The sequence below is a fragment of the Eretmochelys imbricata genome, chromosome 11 (assembly GCF_965152235.1).
Source record: "Eretmochelys imbricata isolate rEreImb1 chromosome 11, rEreImb1.hap1, whole genome shotgun sequence".
Lineage (NCBI taxonomy): Eukaryota > Metazoa > Chordata > Testudines > Cheloniidae > Eretmochelys > Eretmochelys imbricata.
The window spans coordinates 36088032-36112539 of record NC_135582.1 but is presented as its reverse complement, the minus strand read 5'-3'; the positions used below and the strand labels follow the sequence as shown (position 1 = coordinate 36112539).

Genomic DNA, 24508 nt, shown 5'->3' with positions numbered 1-24508 from the left:
AACCACCCTGCCTCTGTCTGTGGGCAAAACACCGACTCCCTGCCCCAGGGCACCTCTCCCCTGCTGAATGTACATTTCACGCTGTCGCTGAGCGCTCCACCCCGGAGCTCACCCACCGCCCTACAACCCGGGGGGCGACGGGGGGGCGTCCGCACCTCCCGCGCGGCACGTGGCCTGGGAGCCCGCCGCGGGCCCGCAGCTCCGTGTCGCGGCTGCCGGCAGGCTCTGGGCCGGGCAACCAGTCAGCGCAGTCAGGGGCGCCCTTGGGCAGCCGCAGACGGGACTCCCGGCGGGACCGCCGGCTGCTGCTCCTCCGGGAGCCTGGCTCGTCCGTCGCCCCGCGATGGAGCAGCACACCAGGCGGGAGCGCCCGCTGCCAAGCCCTGCTCACCAGGTACCGCGGGGAAGTTGGGGTCAGTGTCGCTGGCTTGCTACAAACTCACCCCCCGCCGCCCTTCTTTGCCGGCTGGAGGCAGGCAGCGCCGTTAGCTCAGCCTCCTGCAGACCAGAATTTGCGGGTCGTGTTTCAAGTTGCTGGCTTTTGGAGACGCAGAACTTGAGGGGTACGGGCGGGGTGTGTGTATGTATGATTTTTGTGGTGGGGGGGGTATTGCATGCAACAGTCTCACTCCCAACGCTTTGAAAGCCTCCTATTATTGCTTGGCCTGGGAGCTCCGTGTCTGACAGCGAACTCTTTCCTTGGTGTGGACAGAAGAAACGAACCCAAGCCTGCTCTTCACCCAGCTACATTTCTCGTTTAAAGTCCTTCACTTATTTATTTAAAGGCACTTTTCTGCATTTGCTTTGAACACGCTTTAAGACAGGAAATAAGCTTTGCAAAACTTTCCAGAAAGTGTACAAGCTCAGGCACGATCTACTCGTTCACCTTTATGATTAAGGATTGGGAAAAGACTGTCAATGTCAATATTTAATTAGGTGTAGGCTTCACTAAACAGCTGTTTTAGTACAAATGATGCTAGGAGAGGTAGTTATAAAAATAAAATGGAAAAGAGGAAAAGCTATAAAAATTGTTGCTAGCAACAGAACTGTTCGTAAATAGACTTTCAAAGTCTTCCGTGGGCAGTCACCAGAAATAACTGCTCCTGGTAATCTCTTTTCATCTCAGTGGCTCCACATGAGCAATATAGGGAAGGAAAGATAAAACACAGCAGCAGAAGTCAGGCGGCCTGAGATTTAATCCTGACTCCTCCCACCACACCGAAACACACACTTCTTTTGTCACCTGGAACAGCTCACAGGAGCTGTGGGGTGCTTGATGCGTCTGAAGATCAGTCGCCTAAGCCTTTGTTTTTCACATGAATATCTAAGGGGAGAAAATTCATTAAAGTTTCTGAGTGGCAGCCATGTTAGTCTGTATCCACAAAAAGAAAAGGAGTACTTGTGGCACCTTAGAGACTAACAAATTTATTTGACTATAAGCTTTCGTGAGCTACAGCTCACTTCATGGGATGTAAGAATCCCAAGACAAGAATAAGTTCCCATTTTATCCAACATGAAAATGCACGAAATGCGGTAAACATGTGATCAGAATAAACTCGGGTTATCAAGCGATTAAAAAATTAATCATGATTAATCACACTGTTAATAATAGAATACCATTTATTTAAATATTTTGGATGTTTTCCACATTTTCAAATATATTGATTTCAGTTACAACACTGAATACAAAGTGTATAGTGCTCACTTTATATTTATTTTTGATTAAAAATATTTGTACTGTAAAAAATATTTCAGTTCATCTAATACAAGTACTGTAGTGCAGTCTCTTTATCATGAAAGTTGAATTTACAAATGTAGAATTATGTACAAAAAATAACTGCAATCAAAAATAAAACAATGTAAAACTTTAGAGCCTTCAAGTCCATTCAGTCCTACTTCTTGTTCAGCCAATCACTCAGACAAAAGTGCCACCCATGTGAATGCCTGTTCTCACTTTCAGGTAGAGTGACCAGATGTCCTTATATTATTGGGACCATCCCAATATTAGGGCCTTTGTCTTATATAGGCAACTATCTCTCCTCCCTACTATTTCTTTTGTTTTTTACAATGTAAATATTTGTAATAAAAATAATATAAAGTGAGCACTGTACACTTTGTATTCTGTGTTATAATTAAAATCAATATATTTGAAAATGTAGAAAAACATCCAAAAATATTTAATAAATTTCAGTTGGTATTCTATTATTGTTTAACAGTGTGATTAAAACTATGTTTAATCACAATTATTTTTGAGTTAATCGTGTGAGTTAATTGCGATTAATTGACAGCCCTAGAATAAACTATTAATTTAATATACTACATCCTGCTGTATCTGACACAAATTGATAACTTTTAAAGAATCAGATTTGTTGGACATACATCTCTTAACATGGGCTTTTCCTCTCCCATGTGTACCAAATACAGTCTAGCATTCTACTGATTTCTGAGATGCTTTATTGAGACTGTTGCCAAGACTGAAGGCCAGTTCTGCAATAGTAAAAATGTTAAGAAGGGTCATGTCCAGGCTAGTCCATCCATTTCCACAAAGCTTGACTATAAGGATTTATATTTAATGGATGCTTTACAGGGGTACCAATGCAGTCTGACGACAATCACTTGTTCTAAAGATTAGGTAGAAATTTGTATTTTGCATGTTAAGCAGCGATCTGGAAATGAGACAATAAAATTAAGAATGAATTTCTGACTTGTATAGTACAATTTTTTGAGTAAGCAAAAAATATTTTTGGTTCAAGAAATGGTGGAAAGAAACGTGCAAATACAAAGAATGCAAGAATGCAAAGAAACATGCAAATACCTAATACAAAAGAGAGAGCCTAAATTGTTCCAGTCCAGTGGAAGTGCTGATGGTGTACACTGCTGTCAACAGCAGGCAACTTTGAAGAATTGCATGTAGCCACTTAATTCTGTTGTGATGGTTTTACATTCTTGTCAGATTATGGCACTGCACAGATTCCTATGAAGTAAATCAATCTTTGGTTTATCAGTCATATTTAACTTTTTTTTTAGCGGTGTTGGCTACAGGCATCTGAGCTGAATTATTTTTTGTACTGTCTCATGTGTAAGGCTGAGATTTAGTCATGGGCATTTTTAGTAAAAGTCAAGGACAGGTCACAGGTGATAAACAAAAATTCATGGCCCGTGACCTGTCCATGACTTGTACTATATACCCCTGACTAAATATTTGTTTTTCTGGGGGGCTCCAGGGGCACAGCTGCTGTTCTGGAGGGGGGCCTCCGGGGTGCCCGCTGGTACTGGGGGTGGGGGCGAACCTGCCAGCTTGAGACTGCCATGCTGCTGCCAGGGGGTGGCCTAGGACCACCGCAGCCGCTGCTGGCCGGGGGCGGCCCAGGACCTGTCCATCACAGGTTGCAGGGGGGCTGGTGTGTCTGGCTCCGGGGCCTCTCGAGCTGCTCGGGCAACCCTGGGGTCAGTCGCACCTGCTGGCTGCAGAAGTCACGGAGGTCCCAGAAAATCATGGAATCTGTGCCTTCCGTGACAGTCTTACTCATGTATATATTTAGCAAGCTCCTACCTCTCTGAGATGGTGATTTCAGTATCATGGTGTGTACAAGCTAAATCATCATACTTTAATTCTGAATTGCCATTTTCTTCATTAAATTTATGTTCCTCCTTTTAATTACATATCACTGCATTTATTGATCTCCTGGTTGATGGGACTATATTTTCCTGGACAGTGTATTGCCTCTCTAAGAGAAGGATGTGCTTAGACTAATATGAACCTTCTAGAGCAGTGGTTCTCAAACTTTTGTACTGGTGACCCCTTTCACATAGCAAGCCCCTGAGTGTGACCCCCCTTATAAATTAAAAACACTTTTTTATATATTTAACACCATTATAAATGCTGGCTGCAAAGCGAAGTTTGGGGTGGAGGCTGACAGCTCACGACCCTCCATGTAATAATGTTCCCTGCGGGGTCCTGGCCCCCCCGTTTGAGAACCCCTGATCTAGAGGCTGAGAACATTATCTCTGCAAAACTACTGGCTACTGCAGTGAGAGTCTAAGCTTTGCCTTGAATTTGGGTCTTTCACATGGCAGTTTACTGGGGCAAGCCAATTTTATTAATATCAATTAGCTATTCACTGTGGTCTAAAACTTTGGTTGAGAAAGAAATTATTAGAAGCAGAAAAAAGTCATCACTTCTTGAGTCAGCACTTCTTCAGATTCTGGTTTAAATTCTTGGAATTGAATCCATCTCTCTGATTTTCGTTCTGGGACTGATCCAAAATCAGAAGTGGCTTATTTTCTACTGCTTGGTCAGATGTGACTGAAATCTTGGAAGAATACCTGATTGATTCCATGATATTTCATCCTTTGGGGGCCAAAATCTCACTGAGAACAGATCTTTGGCCATCATCCCACTTTTAAAGCTTATGTGGATCCAGACTCAACTGATATCTAGTCAGAACAAAACAAGCTGCAGAAGATTGATAAAGCATACTTCTGTAACTTAGTAAGACTCAAAACATGTCTGACATAATTGTTCTCCATTAGTCTAATATGTTTTTGTATAACACTAATATTCTCTTATTGGAATAGATAGAAACAGATGACAGAACGGCCTTGGTTTGTAAGCCTAGGACTAAAGGAGGAAACAGTGATCTCCCATCAGCTGGTTTTAATGTTATCAACTCTATCATAGGATCGGGAATAATAGGTAAATACACTTTTCTTCCTTTAGTCTAATCACCCTTTCATATATGTATAAATCTCCAGTTGTGTGAAAAACATGTTTTTCTCACATTATTTTACTGCTGTGACTATGGTATTATTATAATGTATTTGTATTGTGAAAACATTACATTTGCCAAATGAAATCAGAGGCCCCATTGTGTTGAATAATGTGTAACCTTGTTAGCAGAGCCAGCAGAGAGATCAAGTACTGGGTGGACTTAAGACTGAACTACCCTTTGCCCTCAAAAATGATCCCTCTCAAGTCTGATGTATACATATAGGACAGTGCTGAGGAACTTTAAACTGTTTGTTCCTGTTTTGGGAATAAATAATAGACTTTTTTTTTTAACAGACTGCTTCCTTTACAACAAGATCACCACAAATAAATAGAAAGTATTTAAAAAGGCTTTTCTCTAATCTTTTGTTTGTTTCATTATTCACAGGACTGCCTTATTCAATGAAGCAAGCTGGTTTTCCATTAGGAATATTGCTTTTAGTTGGTGTTGCCTATATCACAGGTACCATGAAAGCAGTTGCTCTATTAAAGTGACAATGTAACTAGTCTTGCAAAAATTAGCTTCAGTTGAACTTCATAATAACTAAATAAGAATGTCTGTGAATCAAAACTTTATATTAAAGGAAGAGGGTTTTTTTTTTTACTTACCTCATTAATCTTCTGAGCAGATTAGCAAGAGTGGAGAATTATGCTGTACAATATTTAAAGCTGTTTATTGTGGGAGATTCATTATGCGGGAAGTCTAGTTTCCTAGACTAGGGTATGATAGTGCGAGATATAAATAAGGGTTATTCTTACAAATCACTTGTTTGTATTAAAAAGTTTCTATGCTAAATAAGGCCCTGATCCTCAAGTGAGTTGTACACCATTTGTGTTCCAAAATCACAGCATTGATTAAAACTTATTAGTTTCAACTAATAAGTTAAAAATAAGTTGTTATATGATAATTTCAACAAAAATTGACCTAAATTCCCATAGGTTTCATTCATAAAGGGCCAAATTGCAGAATTCCATGATAAGCATTTACTTTCCTAAGTAAACCACACTGGCTTCAATGGGACTCTTTTTGTAAGTTCTCCATGTGAATATGCCTTGTGACCAGCCTTTTTAACCTGATCCCCAAACATGCTGTGGCACATAAATTTAAGTGGGTAAAGGAATCTTTAAAATATTTAGGAATAAATATTGTGGAGAAACAAAAATCTTTTTAAGACAAATTACCCTCTAACATTGAATAAAATAATAGAACTTGGAAGAATGGAACAAATATGAAATTCTTGGATAGGTAGGGTAGTCTAGGTGAAGATGCAGTTATTGTCCACCAGAAGTTTTTATATTTGTTTCAGTTCATCCCTCTTGGTATCCTTGATACACCACTAAAACATGGCAGGATGCACTATTAAAATTCATATGGAAACATAAAACACAAAAGGGTGAGTTCTAAAGTTCTGTAAAACAACTACAAAATTGTGTGGATTAGTTTTCCCTCATTTGACTTATTATAATTACGCATCACAATCAAAAGACACAATCAACTGGGTAAACAATAGACAATCTAAACACTGTGTAAACTTCAAACAAGACTGGAGCCCAAATATAACTATTCATAATAATTGTTGGGTTAAACAGAAATTTAAGTCACCCCCAAAATATTACCCATTCATCCAGGCCACCTTAGCACATTTTTAAAATTCCTGTACCAAAGGCCGTCTCCCTAGCTACTTTCATTAATAATCAGGAATTTATCCCTAGGAAATATCAAAATAACTATTTGTTGTAGGGAAGAGCTGAGATTACTCAATTCAGACACCTGTTCCTAGGTCCTGATTTGAAACCATATCAGGAAACTGAATAGTATTCTCATGGTAGGAAAAAGATCTTGAAAAACTCTGTAACAGCAACATTTGGTGACTCCCACCATAACAATAATATCTCAGAGGTCAATGGCCCAACATTAGTAGTTTGAGGCTGAATCTTTGCCCTATTCCGCATCTTTGGCACCACTTAAGCTGTGCAAAGGAAGCAGAAACGTACCCACAGTTCTCAGCTGGCAAAGCAGTGGCAGGCAGTTTAGAAGGCGTAGGGATGGAACTGATTTAGGCTGAAGAGTATGGCTCTATTTATAATCAAATACAAATTTTCTTCTGACTATAGTCACCATTAATGGTCAGAACTTAAGAGATTCAAATGCACAGGATGGACACCACTGTTCTAGCTGGAAGTGGTTTTTTTCATGAATTCCACAATTTTTGTTGCGCTGTTGATAATTATAAAACAACATGCCAATAGAATTCTGCTTCTAAATGGAAAAATATACCACAGAATACTTTTAAGGTGGGCATTGTTATCAAATAAAAAAATTACACAAGAAGAGAGAATTTTGTTTAGCAAAAAGGACTGTTGTAGTAAGCATACGCTGCAGGAAGACCATTTCTAACAACAACAACAAAAAATGTAAAGTTACAGATTAGGATGTGTAGTAGCAGATTTTAAAAGATGTCTTCTTGAATCACTCTAGTGGATTGGAAGCCATGATTAAAAAAAATAGTGTTTTTATAGTGTTAATTAATAATTTTAGGATATAAATCATGATTTAATGTTCATAACTGATTTTTGGGTAAGAATCCAAAAGGCACTTTAATCATTACCATACATGAGCACTTCACAATCTATCAGTTATGTGTTGTGCATGATAGTTTTCAGCAAACTTTTCTTGAAAGGGTTAGTGTCAAGTGTATCTCATGCCATGAATATCTGTGAAATGAAATCTTCATTTAAAAAAAAAATCTGTAAGTACACTATGAGAGATAAGTGTTACGTTAGTATACTGAAAACATAGTCATAAGGAAGCATCTCTTTACAGAAGTACAATGTAGTATAACAAGCAGTGAATCATCCTTGATGCTATAAGCCATAACAAACAGAAAATTCACCCCTGTATCAATAAAAATCATGGTTACAGTAGTACTTTTGCACTGTACTAAATATGTTTATAGGGTATATTTCTGTGGCTTACAAATACTACATAAAGGGGCCATAAAGTCAGGATTTGGCCCAAAGGCAACATGTTTATACTACTGAATACCAAGAATTCTCATTATGTCTGATGGCCAACCCCCCCCCATTTTAATGGAATTTTTGGTTGCATGCACAAAGACCAGGAATTTAAAAAAAAATTCTATAATGACTGACTCAGCTCCCTTGCATATCTGAGTATATAGTATTTTGCATTACTGCATAGAGTCATATGTCCAAAACATGAGAGTTTGTGTGCCTCAGCATTCTGGCATATTAAGGATTGGGCCCTTAATGTGTTCTGTGCAAGTAACCATGATACAGTTACTGTGGTGGGAAATATACTTCTGAATTTATTGACTTCTAATGTTGCTTAAAATCCCCCATAAAGTATATTAATATAGTTTTGTGCATTTAATGTCCTTGTTTTAAAATGATATGATTGGTAAATATATTGTCACTAAACAATGTTAACTGTTTTTTTAATTGTTTTCTGTGGCTTCTTTTCTTTTCTTTTTTTAATTTTAATTACTAAGAACAATTCTGCACTTTTCCATCTCTAAGTTCTATGATTCTAAGATCCATTGCTATAATTTCTTGTACAGGGCAGCTCAGAATACAGAATAATTAATGTTGTGCATCCCTGAATATCTGCAAGGGGGCTGTTTGCTACCAATTATAATGGATGTGTGTATATTTTACGTGAATTCCACATGCTTAAGGGAATCTCTCTGGATTCTGTGTCCTTATTAACATGTCATACAAATTCCCTATTTAATCATTGTGAAGAATTAATAAAGGATATGTGAAATGTTATTGAATTAGGCACTTATCTGTTGGCATTTTATAACTATACTAAGCAGTGTTTCAAACAAGCCCTGCAGTTTTAACATCTGCCAGGAGATGATAAATACTGATGCTGTTCGCTGAAAGGAAAAGCTACTAGCTACTAGAGCGTATTGCACGTAGACAACAGACAGATTGAAACCTGAATAGAAATGGGATGGCAAGGCAAGGCAGAACTACCTGGCAAAACTTATCAGCACTAGGGCAGTAACTTCTGCATTGTAGCTCGTCCTCACCAGAACATCTCAGCATTGCCAACCATTGGTGCTGGAACTAGGGGTGCTGCTCCACCCCCTGACTTGAAGTAGTAATAACAAACACCAAATACATGGTTTCCATCAGCAGAACCCCATTATAAAAATTGTTCCAGCAGTCTACTGTAGCTAATTCTTAGTGTTAGTTCAAGCTATGCTTAGGTAAAGGTGCCAAAGTATACTTCAGAAATGGTTGAGGTTTGGTCTGGAAGTAATTCTATCAGTATTATTAATTCTTTCCTGAAGTGGTATTGTCTTGGATAAGAGCATAATTCATTTTCATGTGCATTCAATCCCTGGTCTCTGTGATAAAATAAATCTTCGTGTATAAATGTTATTTGTGTCTAGTAAAATGAATATAAAAGACAAAACATAAATATAGAAATTAAGTAAAAAGTAAAGGTGAATTAAAAACAGGTCATTCTCACACACACCCCAAAGCCCCCAAACTAAAGCACAACCCATCAATTAGTAGTGGATTAAAATAATCCAGAGCTCTAGCCAAACCCACACATAGGGTTCCTGTGTTTCTCCACTCTTCAAGATAAGGTGACATATACCATCTGCATAAGAGCCCTTTGGAATGGTGGGGGAAACCTGGTGCCAGTCTTCAGGTGGGTTGCGGGTTCTCTCCTGCCTGACCTGCATTCTGTCTTTGGGCAGGCTAGAGAGCAGAGGAAGTCTAGTTTGCTGCTGCTGTTCCTTTTCAGGGGACTTAGGACTTTGCTCCTCTATGAGCCCACCAGTCTTTCTCTTCAGGTGGGCTGTGGTCTGTCCACCAGGAGGGAGATCTCAGTGGCTTTTCTCTCACCCCAATAGAGGAATATGTGCAGGAGGGGGAGATTATAAAGTCCTCTACTTCACAGGTGTATGTTGGCAAGGCCCCTCTCCACATACAGGGCCCAATGCTCTAGGAAAGGGTTCAAAGCCAGACAAGCAGCAGCCATCCTGAGAAGATGGAGGCCCTGGTCCACATGACATAGTAGTGGGATGTGGGCCCCATCTTTCCTGCCCATCGAATAAGCAGTGGTGGTAGGAGTGGCAGCTAGGTTTCTTCACTGGCTGCCAGAACAGGAAGAGCTGCAGTGGTGGGCTGGGGAGGAGGGAAACCCCAACATGTCAAATAGGTAGTTGCAGTTGCAACTGAAAGGATCGGGTATCTTGCATCTGTTGGTGATTGGGAAAGAGCAACAGCTTAGTGGGAAAGCTTGAGGACCCTGGCACAGATAGTTTTAGAAATGGTTCATACTGTTTGTATTTAGTAACACTTTTGCTGGGTTTTTTTGTTAATCACTATATCAATTATTTAATGAGAGAAGTGCCCTTTTAAAAAAATATGGTGGGGCACTTGTAGGGGCCTGTAAGCAGTATACATTGCTGTATTAGGAAACAGGCACATTGTCTGGGGCTGCTACCCATAATGCTGTGCTACTGGATAGTTTTTTGACCTTGGGCCCTCTGGTCCTAAAAGCATGAGTCTGTACTGCCTGGGCTAAAAGACCTTGCTCTGTTAGCCAAGGCTGTAGCAGGCTCACCAACTTCTATAGGTGTTGTAACCACTACTAGAGAGGGAGAAAGGGTGGGTTACATAGTCCCTGGGCAGGAAAGATGGGCTTCCAATTCTCTTTGGATTCTCAGGGATCTCTGACAGTTGGAATGCCACAACCATAGGCCTGCAAATCCCTCTCTTTCCAGAGGATGATAGCTGGGCATATGCACACACTGAACCACAGTGTTTTCCTTTCCCTTCCCCTTCCTGTTGACTATAGTTGCTTTTTTTTTTAAAATACTTTGCAAACTATTTCTTTAGAACATAGAAAAATTACGGTCTCAAATATTACTTCTATATTATTTTAACAGATTATTCCATTATATTACTGATTAAAGGAGGAAACCTCTCTGGTACGAACAGCTACCAGGAACTGGTCAATAAATCATATGGTTTTATAGGATACCTAATTCTCTCAACACTACAGTTTTTATATCCATTTATTGGTAAGATCATTATAAAGTTATATATTGTAAACTTATAATTAATGATCCTTTTTGAATTACCAGAGGGATATACTGTTGAAGTTAAAAATACTTAGAAACGGACCCATGAAAAGAGTTAGTTTGTTTTTCATTATTTTGGCAAGGAAAATGGAAATATTGCCTATCCTTAGGCAATTTTTTCATGACTCTCATGAAAAACCCAAGAAAATAAATCCTTTTAATAAACAACATCTTTATAGAACAATCAAAAGCTTCAGAGTTTGTCTTGTAATATTTGCTTACTTGAAATAAGAAAACATGCTAATATGTATTTAATCAGGTTATCATATACATTCTAAAAAGTGAAATCCTGGCTCGATTAAAGTCACTGTCCACACTTCCATTGAATTCAGTAGGGCCAGGATTTCACTCTAGTTATATTTGAACCTTGTGCTTTCAAGGGCCAGTGATAGGTCCGGGTGTGTTGGAAAGAACACATATGTGAGACTACTGCCTCAATATATGGTTCTTTATCTTTTTTTTTTAAATGTAAAAATCTGTTCTATTGACCACGGCCAAGATTTTCCAAAGTGAGTAGTAATTTCAGGTGCTTCCATTTTTGGGTGTTCAACATGAGGTACATTAAAGGGGTCTGAAATCCACAGAGTGGGTGATCAGCCCTTTCTGGAAATCAGGCCCCTTTAACATGTCAAGTTGGGCATTCAAAAATAGAGGCACCCAGAATCACTAGTTACTTTGGAAAACTTTGGCCCATAATCTTTCTGTATGGAAAATAATAGTTGCTTTATCAGAGAAAATAGAGGAGGATAATAAAGACCATGGAAGTAACCTGCAAAGACTTAGTAACTTAAGCACTTGTTTATCTTGAGCCATTCCACGGAGTCCAACAGAACTGTCACAGTAGTAAAGTTAAGTGTTTGTAGGATTTGTGTGTGTATAAATGAATGGAGATAGAGTAATAAAGACCACATGTGTGTATTTTTTCTAGTTCAGAAATGTGTGTGTGTAAATTTGGACCCCAATCCTTCAGTCCTTATTCAGGTTCCTAATAAAGTCAATGGATGCCTAAGTGAGGAGCCCTGTATTTTAGCTTTCTCTTTGCATTATCGTTTTTAGTCCCTCTGCCATTATATTGGATAGAGTTCAGTGACTCTGCACTAGTGCTAGGGAACCTTTAACTTACTGCCTCTGTCCGGCTCTCACTTATCTAGACACACATCACCACATAGTGAATAGCAGCTGCCATTTAAAATGTGTGTTTCTGTAAGAGCTACTTGAAGTAATCTTGGTATCTTCCTATCTTTAAATCTGAGACACTGTGGAACTGGATCTCTGCAGATGGACAAATGTTCAGTTTTAGTGGCACTCACTGTGTCTCGTAAAATCAACTACTGTTCTTGAACAAGTATGGACAATAGCTGATTTTACAAGTTACAGTAAGTGGTGATACAGCTCCATGCATTTGGCATCCCATGGGACTGGCTATAAAAATAAAACAAGAACTGTTGAATGCACATAATTTGGTTTTTCTAATAGAAACTAGAAGTTGAAAGTGGTCTGACTGTCCGTGAATCACTGCTGAAAGCAGAGGCAATTATAAAAGCCTTTTTTCCCTTTTGAAGTAAGTGTCCTTGGGCACAAAATTCAACTGTCTTGCTCATCTGTCTGGGTCCCTTTCAAGTCCTCACATCTATTACTTAATGCTCCTAGTTTTGCTTCTGTAACTCTTGATTTAACTTTTAAAACAAACATGAAAGGAGATCTGTGAAGAGCAGCTGAATGCAGCAGGGAGATCAGAAAATCAGCCAAAAAAGAGGCAGCCAGGATGGGGGGCAAGGGTTTCAGCTGCATGCAATCTAAAAGTCTGTAATATATGTTTGGGCCTTTATATCATATCTGATGTGTATTAAAGCAATCTTTCTTTTTTAAAGCTATGATTAGTTACAACATAATAACAGGAGACACTTTGACTAAAGTTTTTCAAACAATTCCTGGAGGTAAGTGGTTATATAACATTTTTTGGGGTGAGATTAACTAGGTAGAGTGTCAGTCTAAAGCAGTTGCGGCCCACAATGTGTTACCTGGGCTGCAGGGGCCAGATGGCAGGGCAGCAGCAGCCCGGACTCCAACCCCGGACTCCCGCTGCATGGGGCCGGGCGGCTGCCCTGGAGGTTGGGGGCTGGGCAGCAGCTCCAGACTGCCGACCCTGGCTTGGAGCCCCAGACCTTGCAGGACCCCTGGTGCTTGCCGCGTGGGGAAGACTGGCAGCCCCAACACACTACGCCGGGGCAGGTGGAAACCCAGACCCCACCACACGGGCTCCCTTTAGCACACACAGCTGTGTGCTAATTGGGCTACATGCGGCCCAGGCCACAGGTAGAGAACCACTGTCTAAAGTAAATATGGCCCTTGTTTCCTCCCTGAATTACCTATTGTACAGTCTCCTAATAATCTAAAAGAACCTTATTTATATATTTTTAATATCTACATGTGCTTCTCCTGCACTCTACAGCTCCAGTCCTACTACCTGATTGTAGTAGATTCCTGTGCCAAGTCATATGATTGCAGGGTCATGGCTTAAGCCAGTGCAGTGCATATCCTGCACTCTGGGACTTAATGGTATCAGCTATGATAATCATCCAGAACTGTTGTTCCTCTGTTGATCAATGTTAGATTGTATGCAAATTGTTTCTTTAATGTCTGTTTAAACAATAACATTTCTACATAGCTGAACATGTATTACAAATGTACCACTTAGGACATTCTCTAATATGATAAATCCAAAATATTGTGGCCCTGTTAAAAGATTTTTTAAAAATAAAATATCCTCTGATACACAGGAAAAAAATCTGACTTCCCAGCATGAGTGTTAAAACAATACCAACCTATTCAACTGAGCAAACTACCAATAATAAAACCAGGGTTCACTTGGAGCCGCACATCAAATTCTGTCTGCTGCCATATGCAAGCAAAGAGTAAATGGGCCAAGACACACTCTTGGGTTTGTTCTTGACTGATGGATTACCCAGCTGAAACTTTGATGTTGCTTCAGACCTCACGTTGGAGGGCTAGATTTTTCTGTTGTAAGCTATATATGTGCAGGTAGGATGGGATTTTCAAAACCACTGAGTTTTAGCCTAACTGGGTTCTACTGAAGTCAGTGGTAAAACTCTACTGATTTCAGTGGGAGTAGTTTGGCCAACACTGAGCACTTTCTAAAATCCCACCCATGACGGATGTTTATAATATATCTATGCATGTTGGGTCGAAATTTCATAGTTAGATGCACACAATACTGTACGTATGTTGGCATGTACTCAACTTATTCTCACAAAATCCCTGTGAGCATGCACTGGGCAGGTGTACCTATCCTAAGGCCAGGTAATGCCTAACCTTGACATCTGTAGGAGTTTCCTTGATTTCAGTTTTGGGGCACGGTCTAAAGTACATTGCTACTAGGGTTTCAAATCTAACTTATCTGTTCCTTACATCCATTTCTTAGAGAAATCTAAATATATAATTTTTTCCTTTGTTTTAGTTGGTCCTGATAACTTACTTACTTACCGCCAAGTCATTATTCTGTGTATTACCATCATCTTTACCCTGCCTATGTCTCTCTATCGTGACATAGCAAAACTGGCAAAGGTAAATCATAATGCCAATGAATATCTTGGTTCAATTATATCAAATCTTTGTTTTAAATGCAGCTTATTATATTTTTAGAGAATGTCCAGTTACACTGCCAACAGTTTTTTACAGCACAGTAAAGCACATGATAGGCTAAAATCTTCTTTTGCAAAACACATCTCTATTCTGTTCTCCCTTCTTTCGTGTATTCCCTGTTGTTTTCATTGGGATTTCATGGCATGTTTCACTGCCCATTTAAATCATTGGGAGACTTTCCATTGACTTAAATGGATGTTGAACCTTCAGTGCATTTTAGGAGAGTAGAATACATTTGAAGAGTCCTATTGTGTGAATTTAACATTATGACTGAATAGTTCTGGTGCTGATGGACTTGTTCTGAAGTCCTAAGTACAACAGAATACAAGCCAATAACATCATGTTAGCTGAGAGATTAAATTATTACTTCCCTCCTAAAGAAACCACACATCAAATTTAGGGCCCAATGTGGTAGTACCTTACTGTCCCAACTAAGTACATCAATTTCAGTGGGAATACTTATGCTGCATGGTACTATACAACATGGGAAAAGAGATCACAATATGGTCCTTAATGAATGTAAAGGGACTTATCACACTTGCATGTTAAACATTTTGAACAAGCACTTTAAATTCATGATAACTTGATTGAATGAAAATGAAATATACTTATAGTAAATGTTGAAATGATGGAATTATTAGCAGTATAAAACAGCTCAACATTCTGTAATTTCATTAAATTATAATTTTCTATAGAAGAAGACCTAAATAGTTTAATGAGCAAACATTCCCTCTTAGCATGAATAAAATCTCATTTATTGTAAATATCACCTTTGTTGCTTGGATTGCTTGCAAATATTGCTAATTTTTAAAAGTATTAAAAACAAATTCTAGTTCTTTTAATGTGGAACTTTCAACAAAATGAACTTTCTTCACTGTGCTCTGAAATCAGTCTTAGATTAACTTGAATTTTTGATCGCTTTCTTCACAGGCATGGATTGCTTATATTGAAATGAATTTTAATTTGTAATGAAAGAGTAGAACATTTTGGTGGCTTGCCTAGAGTATTAATCAGCTCCTCTCCTTACTAAGGCCACTCAACTGATTGAAGTAAGGTGAATTTGGTGGGCTGCATTTGGCTCTAAGACCAATGCTGCAAACTGCAACCCTTTTTATGCCCGGGGGCGACCACAATCTGGTTTGCAGCTACTTAATCTTACATCATCATCTTCCCCTAAGAATGTAGCTCAAATCATTTGTATAATGATGACAGCGGGGAAGCAATAGTAGCCAATCAGGGCAAATTTTTACTCCGGTTATTCAGTCTCATCTCTGCAGGTGGACACTTATGTCCTTGCTTATCAGAATGCAAAATTAATGCCTATGTATATTAAATGTCTTTACAATTGCATGCTTTATAACACCTCAAGTGTAAAACATTTATAGATGTCTCATGTGTCCTAAAAGATATAAAGCCAAATTCAGACCAGCTGTCAGCAGATGCAACTTCACTGACTTCCATGAAATTGTACTTGCTTACATCTGGGTAGAATCTGTCTGATGTTTCATAATTTCAAATCATGTTGTGTTATACAACTACCCAAATACAGGAAAACATTGCTGTTCACAGGAAGGGACTAGCCAGCCTGCATTCTCAAAATACAAGGGCAGGGAGCCATATATGCTGCTACACAAACATTGGTCTGTCGACAAAAATAAATAAATAAATAAAAATCCTGGACCTTCATAATTGCATTTGCCATTTACTCATAAATAAGCTTTTTCTTAATGATAGCTACAGTGGGTCTGCACTCACAATTCTAAATGAAATAAGGGGGAACCAGAGATGCCCAGCATTTCTGCAAACAAGACTCTTTGTAGTAGCAGTGGACTAAAGGCTCAATTGGTCATAAAGCTGTTAAAAGACAATGACAGCAAATAAAACATGGAAATCTTGGAATGCTTCTTTAAAAACAAAGACCTGCTTCTATGGAAAGGCAGACACTTAACAAATGTAGTTATGCTATTAATTTCACTTTTTTGAAGAAAGTTTTCAAATAGAGTAATACATTGCTAAAACTACTGAAATTCTGACCAGGGAACTGATAAAACATTTGGATTGTAATTTGCAGGTATCTTTTATTTCTCTGATTTTAACCACTGTAATCCTGGTCATTGTGATGATAAGGACAACAACCCTTGGCCCACTAGTGTAAGTATTTTTTTTATCACTTCTGGCTGCCACAGAGTGAACTTTATTATTTATTATTTAATTTATGAACTTTATTATTTATTATTTTGCATTTGTATGTGTAGAACTAAAACACCAAGTCTTGTCTCTTTTAAGGATTGGAAATAACATACATTTTACTAATAGCAAAATGAAAAGTTGTTTTAAACCTGCCATTCAGGTCTATTGAAATTAGAATTTATGATATAGGGAAAAGGAAGGGATGCAGCTACATATGTGGTGTTTTAAATTCTTCTGTAGTTTACTCACATTATGGCTGACATCTCATCCCTAACTCACCTACATTGTGCAGCTGTCTCCTGGGATTAGAACATTTTACACATGGCATGCAAGATCGCCCACTATTGCAGCAGGTTCCATCGACAAAAAAGAAAGATTGTGCCTGGTTCAAGGAGGGGCATTCTTTTTCTTCCATTTGCTGAGCAAGGGACCATTACAGTAGCAGTTGTGTGTTTGGAAGAGCATAGGGACTGCTTCCATTTTGCATCTGGGCGTGTGAATTACTCCAAAGGGGAAAGTATGGCCATAGTCATGCTCTGCTCTAGTACTAGTCTAGGTAGCAAGCCAACTGTACAAAGGATGCTCAGTGGGCATATTCCCTGCGCATGGTGGAGTGTTGGCAGAGAAATCATGGCTCCTAAGACACAATTATTCCAGAATTCCTCCCAGAATGGTGCATGAGTGCAAAAGGAAGTCAGTGCCTTAATGGCCTAATCCGGTTCAAAGTAGTATGAATTGAGGATGGTGTTTCAGTCTTAAAATTCTGTATTCTTGCTCATCTTTGTGCTACAGCACACCCTTAATGCTGTGTTGCATGTTTTTTGGGTTAATATGTAATGGTTTAAAATTATTAGATTAAATCTACTTTTTCATAAGGATGTGTTGCTTGTACATACTATCTCAGATATTTTATTTCTTCTCATTCTCTCCTTCGAAGACAGTAATTTCAGAAATGATGATTCTGAGAGTAGATGTCCTTGAAATGTCATGTCTAACTGTTTTTCACATAGGGGACGGTCAAGTTGGAACTGATGTTAAATTAAATTAATGTAATTAATATTGGCATTTCACTGTTCATTAAAACAATTATTTCAAATTCCAGAACTGGAAAACAAATAGGGGAAAACAAAAAAAGGTTGACCTATACAGTAAATAAAAACAGCATTACATCATTCTCAGCTGAATGAGCAGGCAGAAATTGCAGTCCAGCACTCTACTGCACTTCGAGTAATACTTGGCATTGCAGTGTTCCAGATGGGTCACTGCATGCATTTGTTGTGGTAATCATTTTTGTAATTCTGCTACAGCAAGGTGTTTGTGGCTCTAATGCTTCTTCTTCATAAACCCAAACATTTGATTTATCTATAGTTAAATTAACGGTGTCCTCAGTGAAATTGCCATAGTAAGGAAACGTATAATTAATTTTTTATCCATTGGGTTTGTTTATGCAGTATTTTCAGTGTTTGTATGTGAAGTAGCTTCATACACCATAGAGCTGTTAGCATAACTGTTTGAACATTGCTTCACATAACCATTTATTTGTCTTGTTTGATCACTGTCTGATAATTAAGCCAATCATAGGGCATATTTTTTTAGTGTTGGCACAGTAGCTAGAATGGCAGTCTTGTTTCTGAAAATGTGACAAATGTACATGGGAATGATCCATAAAAGATGATCCATTCAGCACTGTGCGTGTTTTTCCTTGTTTTGCTTCAGTGGAATGATCTCGTAAGCTGTGCTTTCTCACAGAGCTTGTTAAATGCATATTTGAAAGAGAGATTTCTAACTCCCCTGTCAAAAATGAAGTAATATATTAGGGCTACTGATGATGACCTTGTTACTATGGTAACACTATCGGAATAGGATATTGTAAAGCATGGGGCATTGTTCAGGGTTTTTTTTAAATTAAAAAAACAACGATTTTTTTAAAAGTGATTTTGGTATTTCATGGTAGATTACTTTGAGGCTTCTTTGAGACACTTTTTTTTTTTTTTTACCCTTCTCCTTTCAAAATCTAATCTAATAAAGAGACTAACTTTTCTAGAAGCCCCATATACCCTTTTCTGGTATCTATTTCTAGTTGTGTATTTAGAATGAGACATATTTTCATTGTGTAAACCTTTTCATTTTCAGTTAGTATTCTCTCCTCTTAATGAGGAAATGAGACAATAGCAATACAAATGTAAGGTAACTAATGTGCTTCACATCCTTTTATTACAACAAATGAACCAAGTAAATAATGAATAGTTCTATTGGCTTTAGTGGGACTACATGGGTAAGGCCTACTCTGTGTGTATAAGAGTTTGCAAAATTAGGCCTGTGAAGACTGACCCTAAGCCTGGAATGAATTAAAATTTCAAAATTATTTATTCTGAAGGGAAACAAGGGAGACTAGTTTGCTCCCACATCACCTTGCACAAAACCAAAATATGGTGCTTGCCAATGGTACATGTCTTTGTAGGAGAGCGTGCTGCCATTGCCTGAAGCCATTGGCCTGTGTTGGGACACCTGATTGGCTAGACTTATTTTATAGGTTGACCCTAACATTAGGTTACAGTATACCATGGAGCTCTTTCTTTTCTCCAGTGCACAACCATTGAGCACATCTTCCTGCTGCCCTCCCCTGCATGCTTTTTCAAAGTGATGCTTGGCTTCTGCAATATTATGTACCTGTAGGTACACTAGTGTTAGTGGTGCAGTGTAATAGCATCCTTCCTGGAGACACTGCCTTCTTTAATAGCCCAACAGGGTCCCTTCTCGGTACCGTTGGTTAGTGTTCTTTCAGCAGCCCTCGCCTGGGCTCAGTCTTCAACCAGACCAGCGGGGCCCATCATGATACCCTTGCCTGGTCTGGCTAAGTTCTGGGCTCAGTCCCCTGGGATCAACTTGTCTGCAGTGATCTGTCCAAGGTCCTGCTGCTCTTCCAGCCAGGCACCCAGTTCTCCCTCTTCAAGCTCCAAGCAGCAACTGACTGCTCTGCTGCTGCTGTTTCCTTTTATGTGGCCCTTCTGGTCCCTGATTGGTTGCTCCAGCAGTCCCTCTGATTGGCTGCTCCCTTGCAGCCACTCTAGGCTGCCTGGAGGACTTCGCCTCTGCTCTTTTTTGGAGTGAGCAGAGGCAGGGCCATAAGACCTCTAACAGAGGGCCTTCGGACTAGTCCACCCCATCACATGCAGGTTTTAATTTTCGTCTTACAGGAGTACACTGTGACTTCCCTGATTTTTTTATGCATAGCTTTTGCAATGGTGCTAGTGCAGGGTTTATTTATATGACAAGATCTCAAACTTCATGCCTCTTATTGATGGGTGTGTGATCAAATAGATCATCTAGGTCAGTGGTGGGTAATCTGTGGCCTGCGGGCTGCACGCGGCCCATCAGGGTAATCCGCTGGCAGGCCGCCAGACTGTTTGTTTACATTTGCACGGCCGTCCGCAGTTCCCAGTGGCTGCTGTTTGCCATTCCCGGCCAATGGGAGCTGCAGGAAGCGGTGGCCAGCACGTCCTTGTGGCCCGTGCTGCTTCCCGCAGCTCCCATTGGCTGGGAACGGTGAACTGCGGCTACTGGGAGCTATGGGTGGCTGTGCAAATGTAAACAAAGTGTCTGGCAACCCGCCAGTGGATTACCCTGACAGGCCACGTGTAGCCCGTGGGCTGCAGGTTGCCCACCACTGATCTAGGTACTTACTAGTGGATGAGGGCCATATATCCCCATTTTACAGTCAGGGACCTGAGGTAGAAGCTACATTAAATGATATGCCCAAAACCACAGAGAATGTGTCTGCCTGAGCTGCGAATTGAACCCAGGTCTCTTGAGTTCCATTTCAATATCCCATCTGCTAAAGGGGCGTGAATGGGAATAGTCTTTCTGTCTTGCAACATTGAAGAGATGGGGCACATGTTTCTCTTTGCAGAATGGATATCAAATCATCCACTACTTGGACAGATGGGCGTCAGTCCAAGTTTGGGAAGAATAATTGTCTTTCTGAGTGAGAAGGGGTGGTGATACTGGTATGGTGCTCGCAGTGTATCAGTACAGCAGGTCTTGATTAACATGGAAATGAGCCAGAAGCCAGTACAAGGAATGAGAGAATTCCATCTTTCTAAGCTACTAGCATGATTAGACCTTGGGTTTACAGAGGTTTATCAGATTCAAGTTAAATAAACTTGTGGCTTTTAAAAAAAATTCATCCATTTTCAACAAATAGTGTGTTTGTGTCCTCATTTGAGCTTGCCTTCACCATGTTAGATTTTATTTATATTGCATCTCTTATTCTTGCTTTTAAAGCAGCAACTATGGACTTCCTTCCTTGTTCGATGAAGTGAGCTGTAGCTCACGAAAGCTTATGCTCAAATAAATTTGTTAGTCTCTAAGGTGCCACAAGTCCTCCTTTTCTTTTTCCTTGTCTTGTGACAGTTCGGTGCAGCCTCCTTCGCCACCAGTGTCTTTGGATGGATGCTTTGGCTTCTGAATTCTGTTTGGCTCTTAGAGGGTTTTCTATTCCCTTTGCCTTTAAAGAGGGGGCTGGGAAAGTAAGCCAGATCTCTCTAATATATCTTGGGGGACCCAAAATATATTTTTAACTTAGTCTGACTTTTTTTCTTTTAAATCCTTTTTATATTCCTATAAGCTTGTCGTGTATTTTTCTTTATTGTTGATGTAACTGAGAAAATTTTAAAGTCTCACTGGTTAGCTTAAGCTTTAAATTGTCTATTCAGGTGTCCTTAGGGTACAGTCAAAGTGGGCCAAGAGGCAGACCTAAAGTAAACCTTTTTGCCTCACTTATTTCATTTGAAATGCAATTTTCTTGTATTGTATATAACTCTCCTGGGAGGTTCTTCTGGAAGGCTTGTAGTAATTTAGCATTGTTCAGTTCCAAACAATGCTTTAGTGTTAATGTTCAGTTCATCTAAAAACTAAGATATCTGTTTTTTTTGTGTGTGGGACTGAGGGAGTGGGACTGAGGGGGAAATTATTTTTTTTGGAAGGCTTCAGAAATAATTTATATTTGCATCAGGATATTTTTTGGTTTGACTTTTTTTTTCCCTTATGGCATAAGTAGAGTCAAGGCATTATATATTTTTTTCAGTTTTGCTTTCATTGCATGTCACCTATATAAATAAATAATCACTGCAGTCTGAAGCTGATAGTTAGTGTAGCTGTTAAGAACATCCAGTGTGCAACCTCCAGTTTTTGCCCTCATTACATTTGAGAGGTTGTGGAGTAAAAAAAAAAAGACTGTTTCTCCCTCATTTTACTTTCACCTGCTTATACCGGGTTAATTTTTTAACACATTCAAAAACAACAATGGGTTACGATTATCTCATCTTCAGAATGTAACAGTCTTCAAACAAATTAATATTGCATCAAGCTATTTCATGTCTTAAGGATGAAATTATGAATAAACATTGATAGAAAAGGGATAATTAGTAATGCCATTTATACAGGCAGAGCATTTTAATGTTTTTTTTTAAAAAGAATACCATTATGTCAGTGCCTGCATAATAAATAAATCACCACAAAAATTTTGAGAGCAACCTCTAAAGATTGCACATAAATGTAGCTGTGAGAGAATTCTACATCTGGCAGCTGATCAGTGATGAAACAGTAAGTGTTCAAGAAAACAACATGAAAGTAGGAATATGATGCTCTCTTGCTCCTTAATAATCATGTAATAACCAAAGTAACTTTACCATATAGTGAAATCCAAAAGTAAAAACAAAGACACTCTATATTTATAGCACTGCTAAATAGTTCATTGAGAAAGAGTGGGGAAATACACCAATTATTTTCAAGTAGGGCCATGCCAGAACTTTAGATGATGTCACTTAATATTAGTTATTTATTTTCCTTGATGGTCAGAAAGACCTCTGTCAATTAGAAATTAAAGGCTAACCTGAGCATTATTAATTTAGCTTTCATAATGTTGACTCAGATTAAATTCAGTGGCTACAGTTTTTGAAATAGTTTAATCGAGAGCATAAAACTAACATTCCACACTCCCTATTTCATTCTACAGTTTTGCTACAAAACAGAAACTGAATTCCACAATTTAAGTCTATAAATTTAGAAGTCAAACCTGAATTACATCTGCTGTTGGGTGCTCCATTAGAAGAGTCATCTTGATAATTGCCAATCTTCACCTTAATATAACAGTTTTATCACCGATCTTCCATTCAAGAAGATGGAAGTCTTTTGCTCTTTGCAAAACATGCAGCTCATCTGATACAAAAGTGTGACTCCTGTTCCTCTTTTGTAAATGCTTTTTCATTTCAATGAGCTCTCTATACCTGCTGCGTGTGGCTGGGCTGAAATCAGAGATAACCTTGCTCCCTCCATATTCTGAAAAGCCAGGCTCGCTGTCTCTTATTTGACAGAGTACAATGTTACAGACAGAATGATTTCCCTCCACAATGGATTTTGTGATGGAGACTTTAACTTTTTAATAACAAAAAGAGACCCAGATCATATTGTGACCAAATAATTTTGTCTGGGTCTGACTCCAGAGCTTTATGTGATGCACCTTCCACCACAACAGCTTTTGTAGCCTTTCTGTTCCTGGACTACAAACAGTGGGGATTCCCCAGCATTCTTTACATTAGCCAGCACCTTTATTGTGATATACATTCTATTGGTATCATGGAGACTGAATACAGTCCTACTTTCTTTATCTGGGAAACATACGTCTCAGGCCACACACCTCACTATAATAAGCAATTAGAATTACTTGCCAATTCTGTCTTGCTGTTGGCTTCATTTAATTTGTGGCCTCTTAATTGTTGGTTGGGCTAGTAACCTCCCTTAGGATTTCTTTCAGTTTAATCCTCTCCTATTTTTGCTGCAGGTATCAGGGCTAAATGGCCCCCTACATTTTTCCTTGCTGCTCTTCTTACAACTTGTACTCTTGCTTGATGCATCTGTCGTCCTTCATGTTCCACCTCCCTCCTGTCCTGGCTGTCAGACAGCCTTTTCTCCTTGGGATTGTTTTACTTTTAGTGTTTCTCTATGCTAGCTTCCGTGGCCTTTCACTTCAATTTCCATTTAAGCCCCTCCACTCTTTCTTTCAAAGAAGAAACTATTTAATGTATTGGATGCCAGACTCCATGTTTCTAAAACTAAACTAGCTTTTTACTAAGAGAACTATTTTTCAAGGCATTGTACCTGCAGCTATCCTTATGCACACAGACTGACTTCTTGGTGCTCTTCAAAACTCTTCCAACTTGTCCTCCCTTTAAGTTCCATGAAGGTTGCTAAAACCTGCATAGTTTTCATCCCCCACTGAGATAGAGGGAATGAATGTAAGAGGTGGAATTAGAATTCCAGAGCTCCTGGCTTTCAATCTGTCAATGCACTAGACATCACAATTAGTGTTTGCTTATACAGCTCAGTGTTTTTGTACTGCTACTGAGTTTCTGCTTTTTAAACTCCAGTTCAGGAATAGATTGACGAATGTGTCCCAAAAGGGACAGACATCATAATGCTTCCCATGAAAACAGAAAAATCAACTTAATTGAGTGATACATTCTTTCCATTCCTAATTTACATGTTAAGGAAAATGTTAAGGGATATAATATATATAATTTTGAATGTGTGATATTGCGTTGTATGGATACTATGTGGAAATTAGGTAGTGCAAACTGTGGTTATTAAGTTCTGTTCCAGTACTGAGAGGTTTGGTGGTTTACTCTAAGAATATAGGATAGGATACGCTTCCTGAGTACAGTTAGGTTTAAGGATTTTACTTTTGTGCAGTTATTCC

At 39.0% G+C, this 24508-nt stretch overlaps 1 protein-coding gene across 1 annotated transcript in view; it reads left to right on the top strand.

Moving 5' to 3' along the window:
• The first annotated feature begins 343 nt into the window (after positions 1–343).
• Positions 344–24508, top strand: part of SLC38A11 (solute carrier family 38 member 11) — a 39264-nt gene continuing 15099 nt past the window's right edge. Inside the window, exons 1-7 of the mRNA XM_077830365.1 lie at positions 344–394; positions 4579–4696; positions 5157–5231; positions 10705–10839; positions 12771–12836; positions 14378–14484; positions 16634–16713. Of these exons, the coding sequence (XP_077686491.1) occupies positions 344–394; positions 4579–4696; positions 5157–5231; positions 10705–10839; positions 12771–12836; positions 14378–14484; positions 16634–16713 (632 nt within the window). The remainder of the gene's footprint in view (positions 395–4578; positions 4697–5156; positions 5232–10704; positions 10840–12770; positions 12837–14377; positions 14485–16633; positions 16714–24508) is intronic.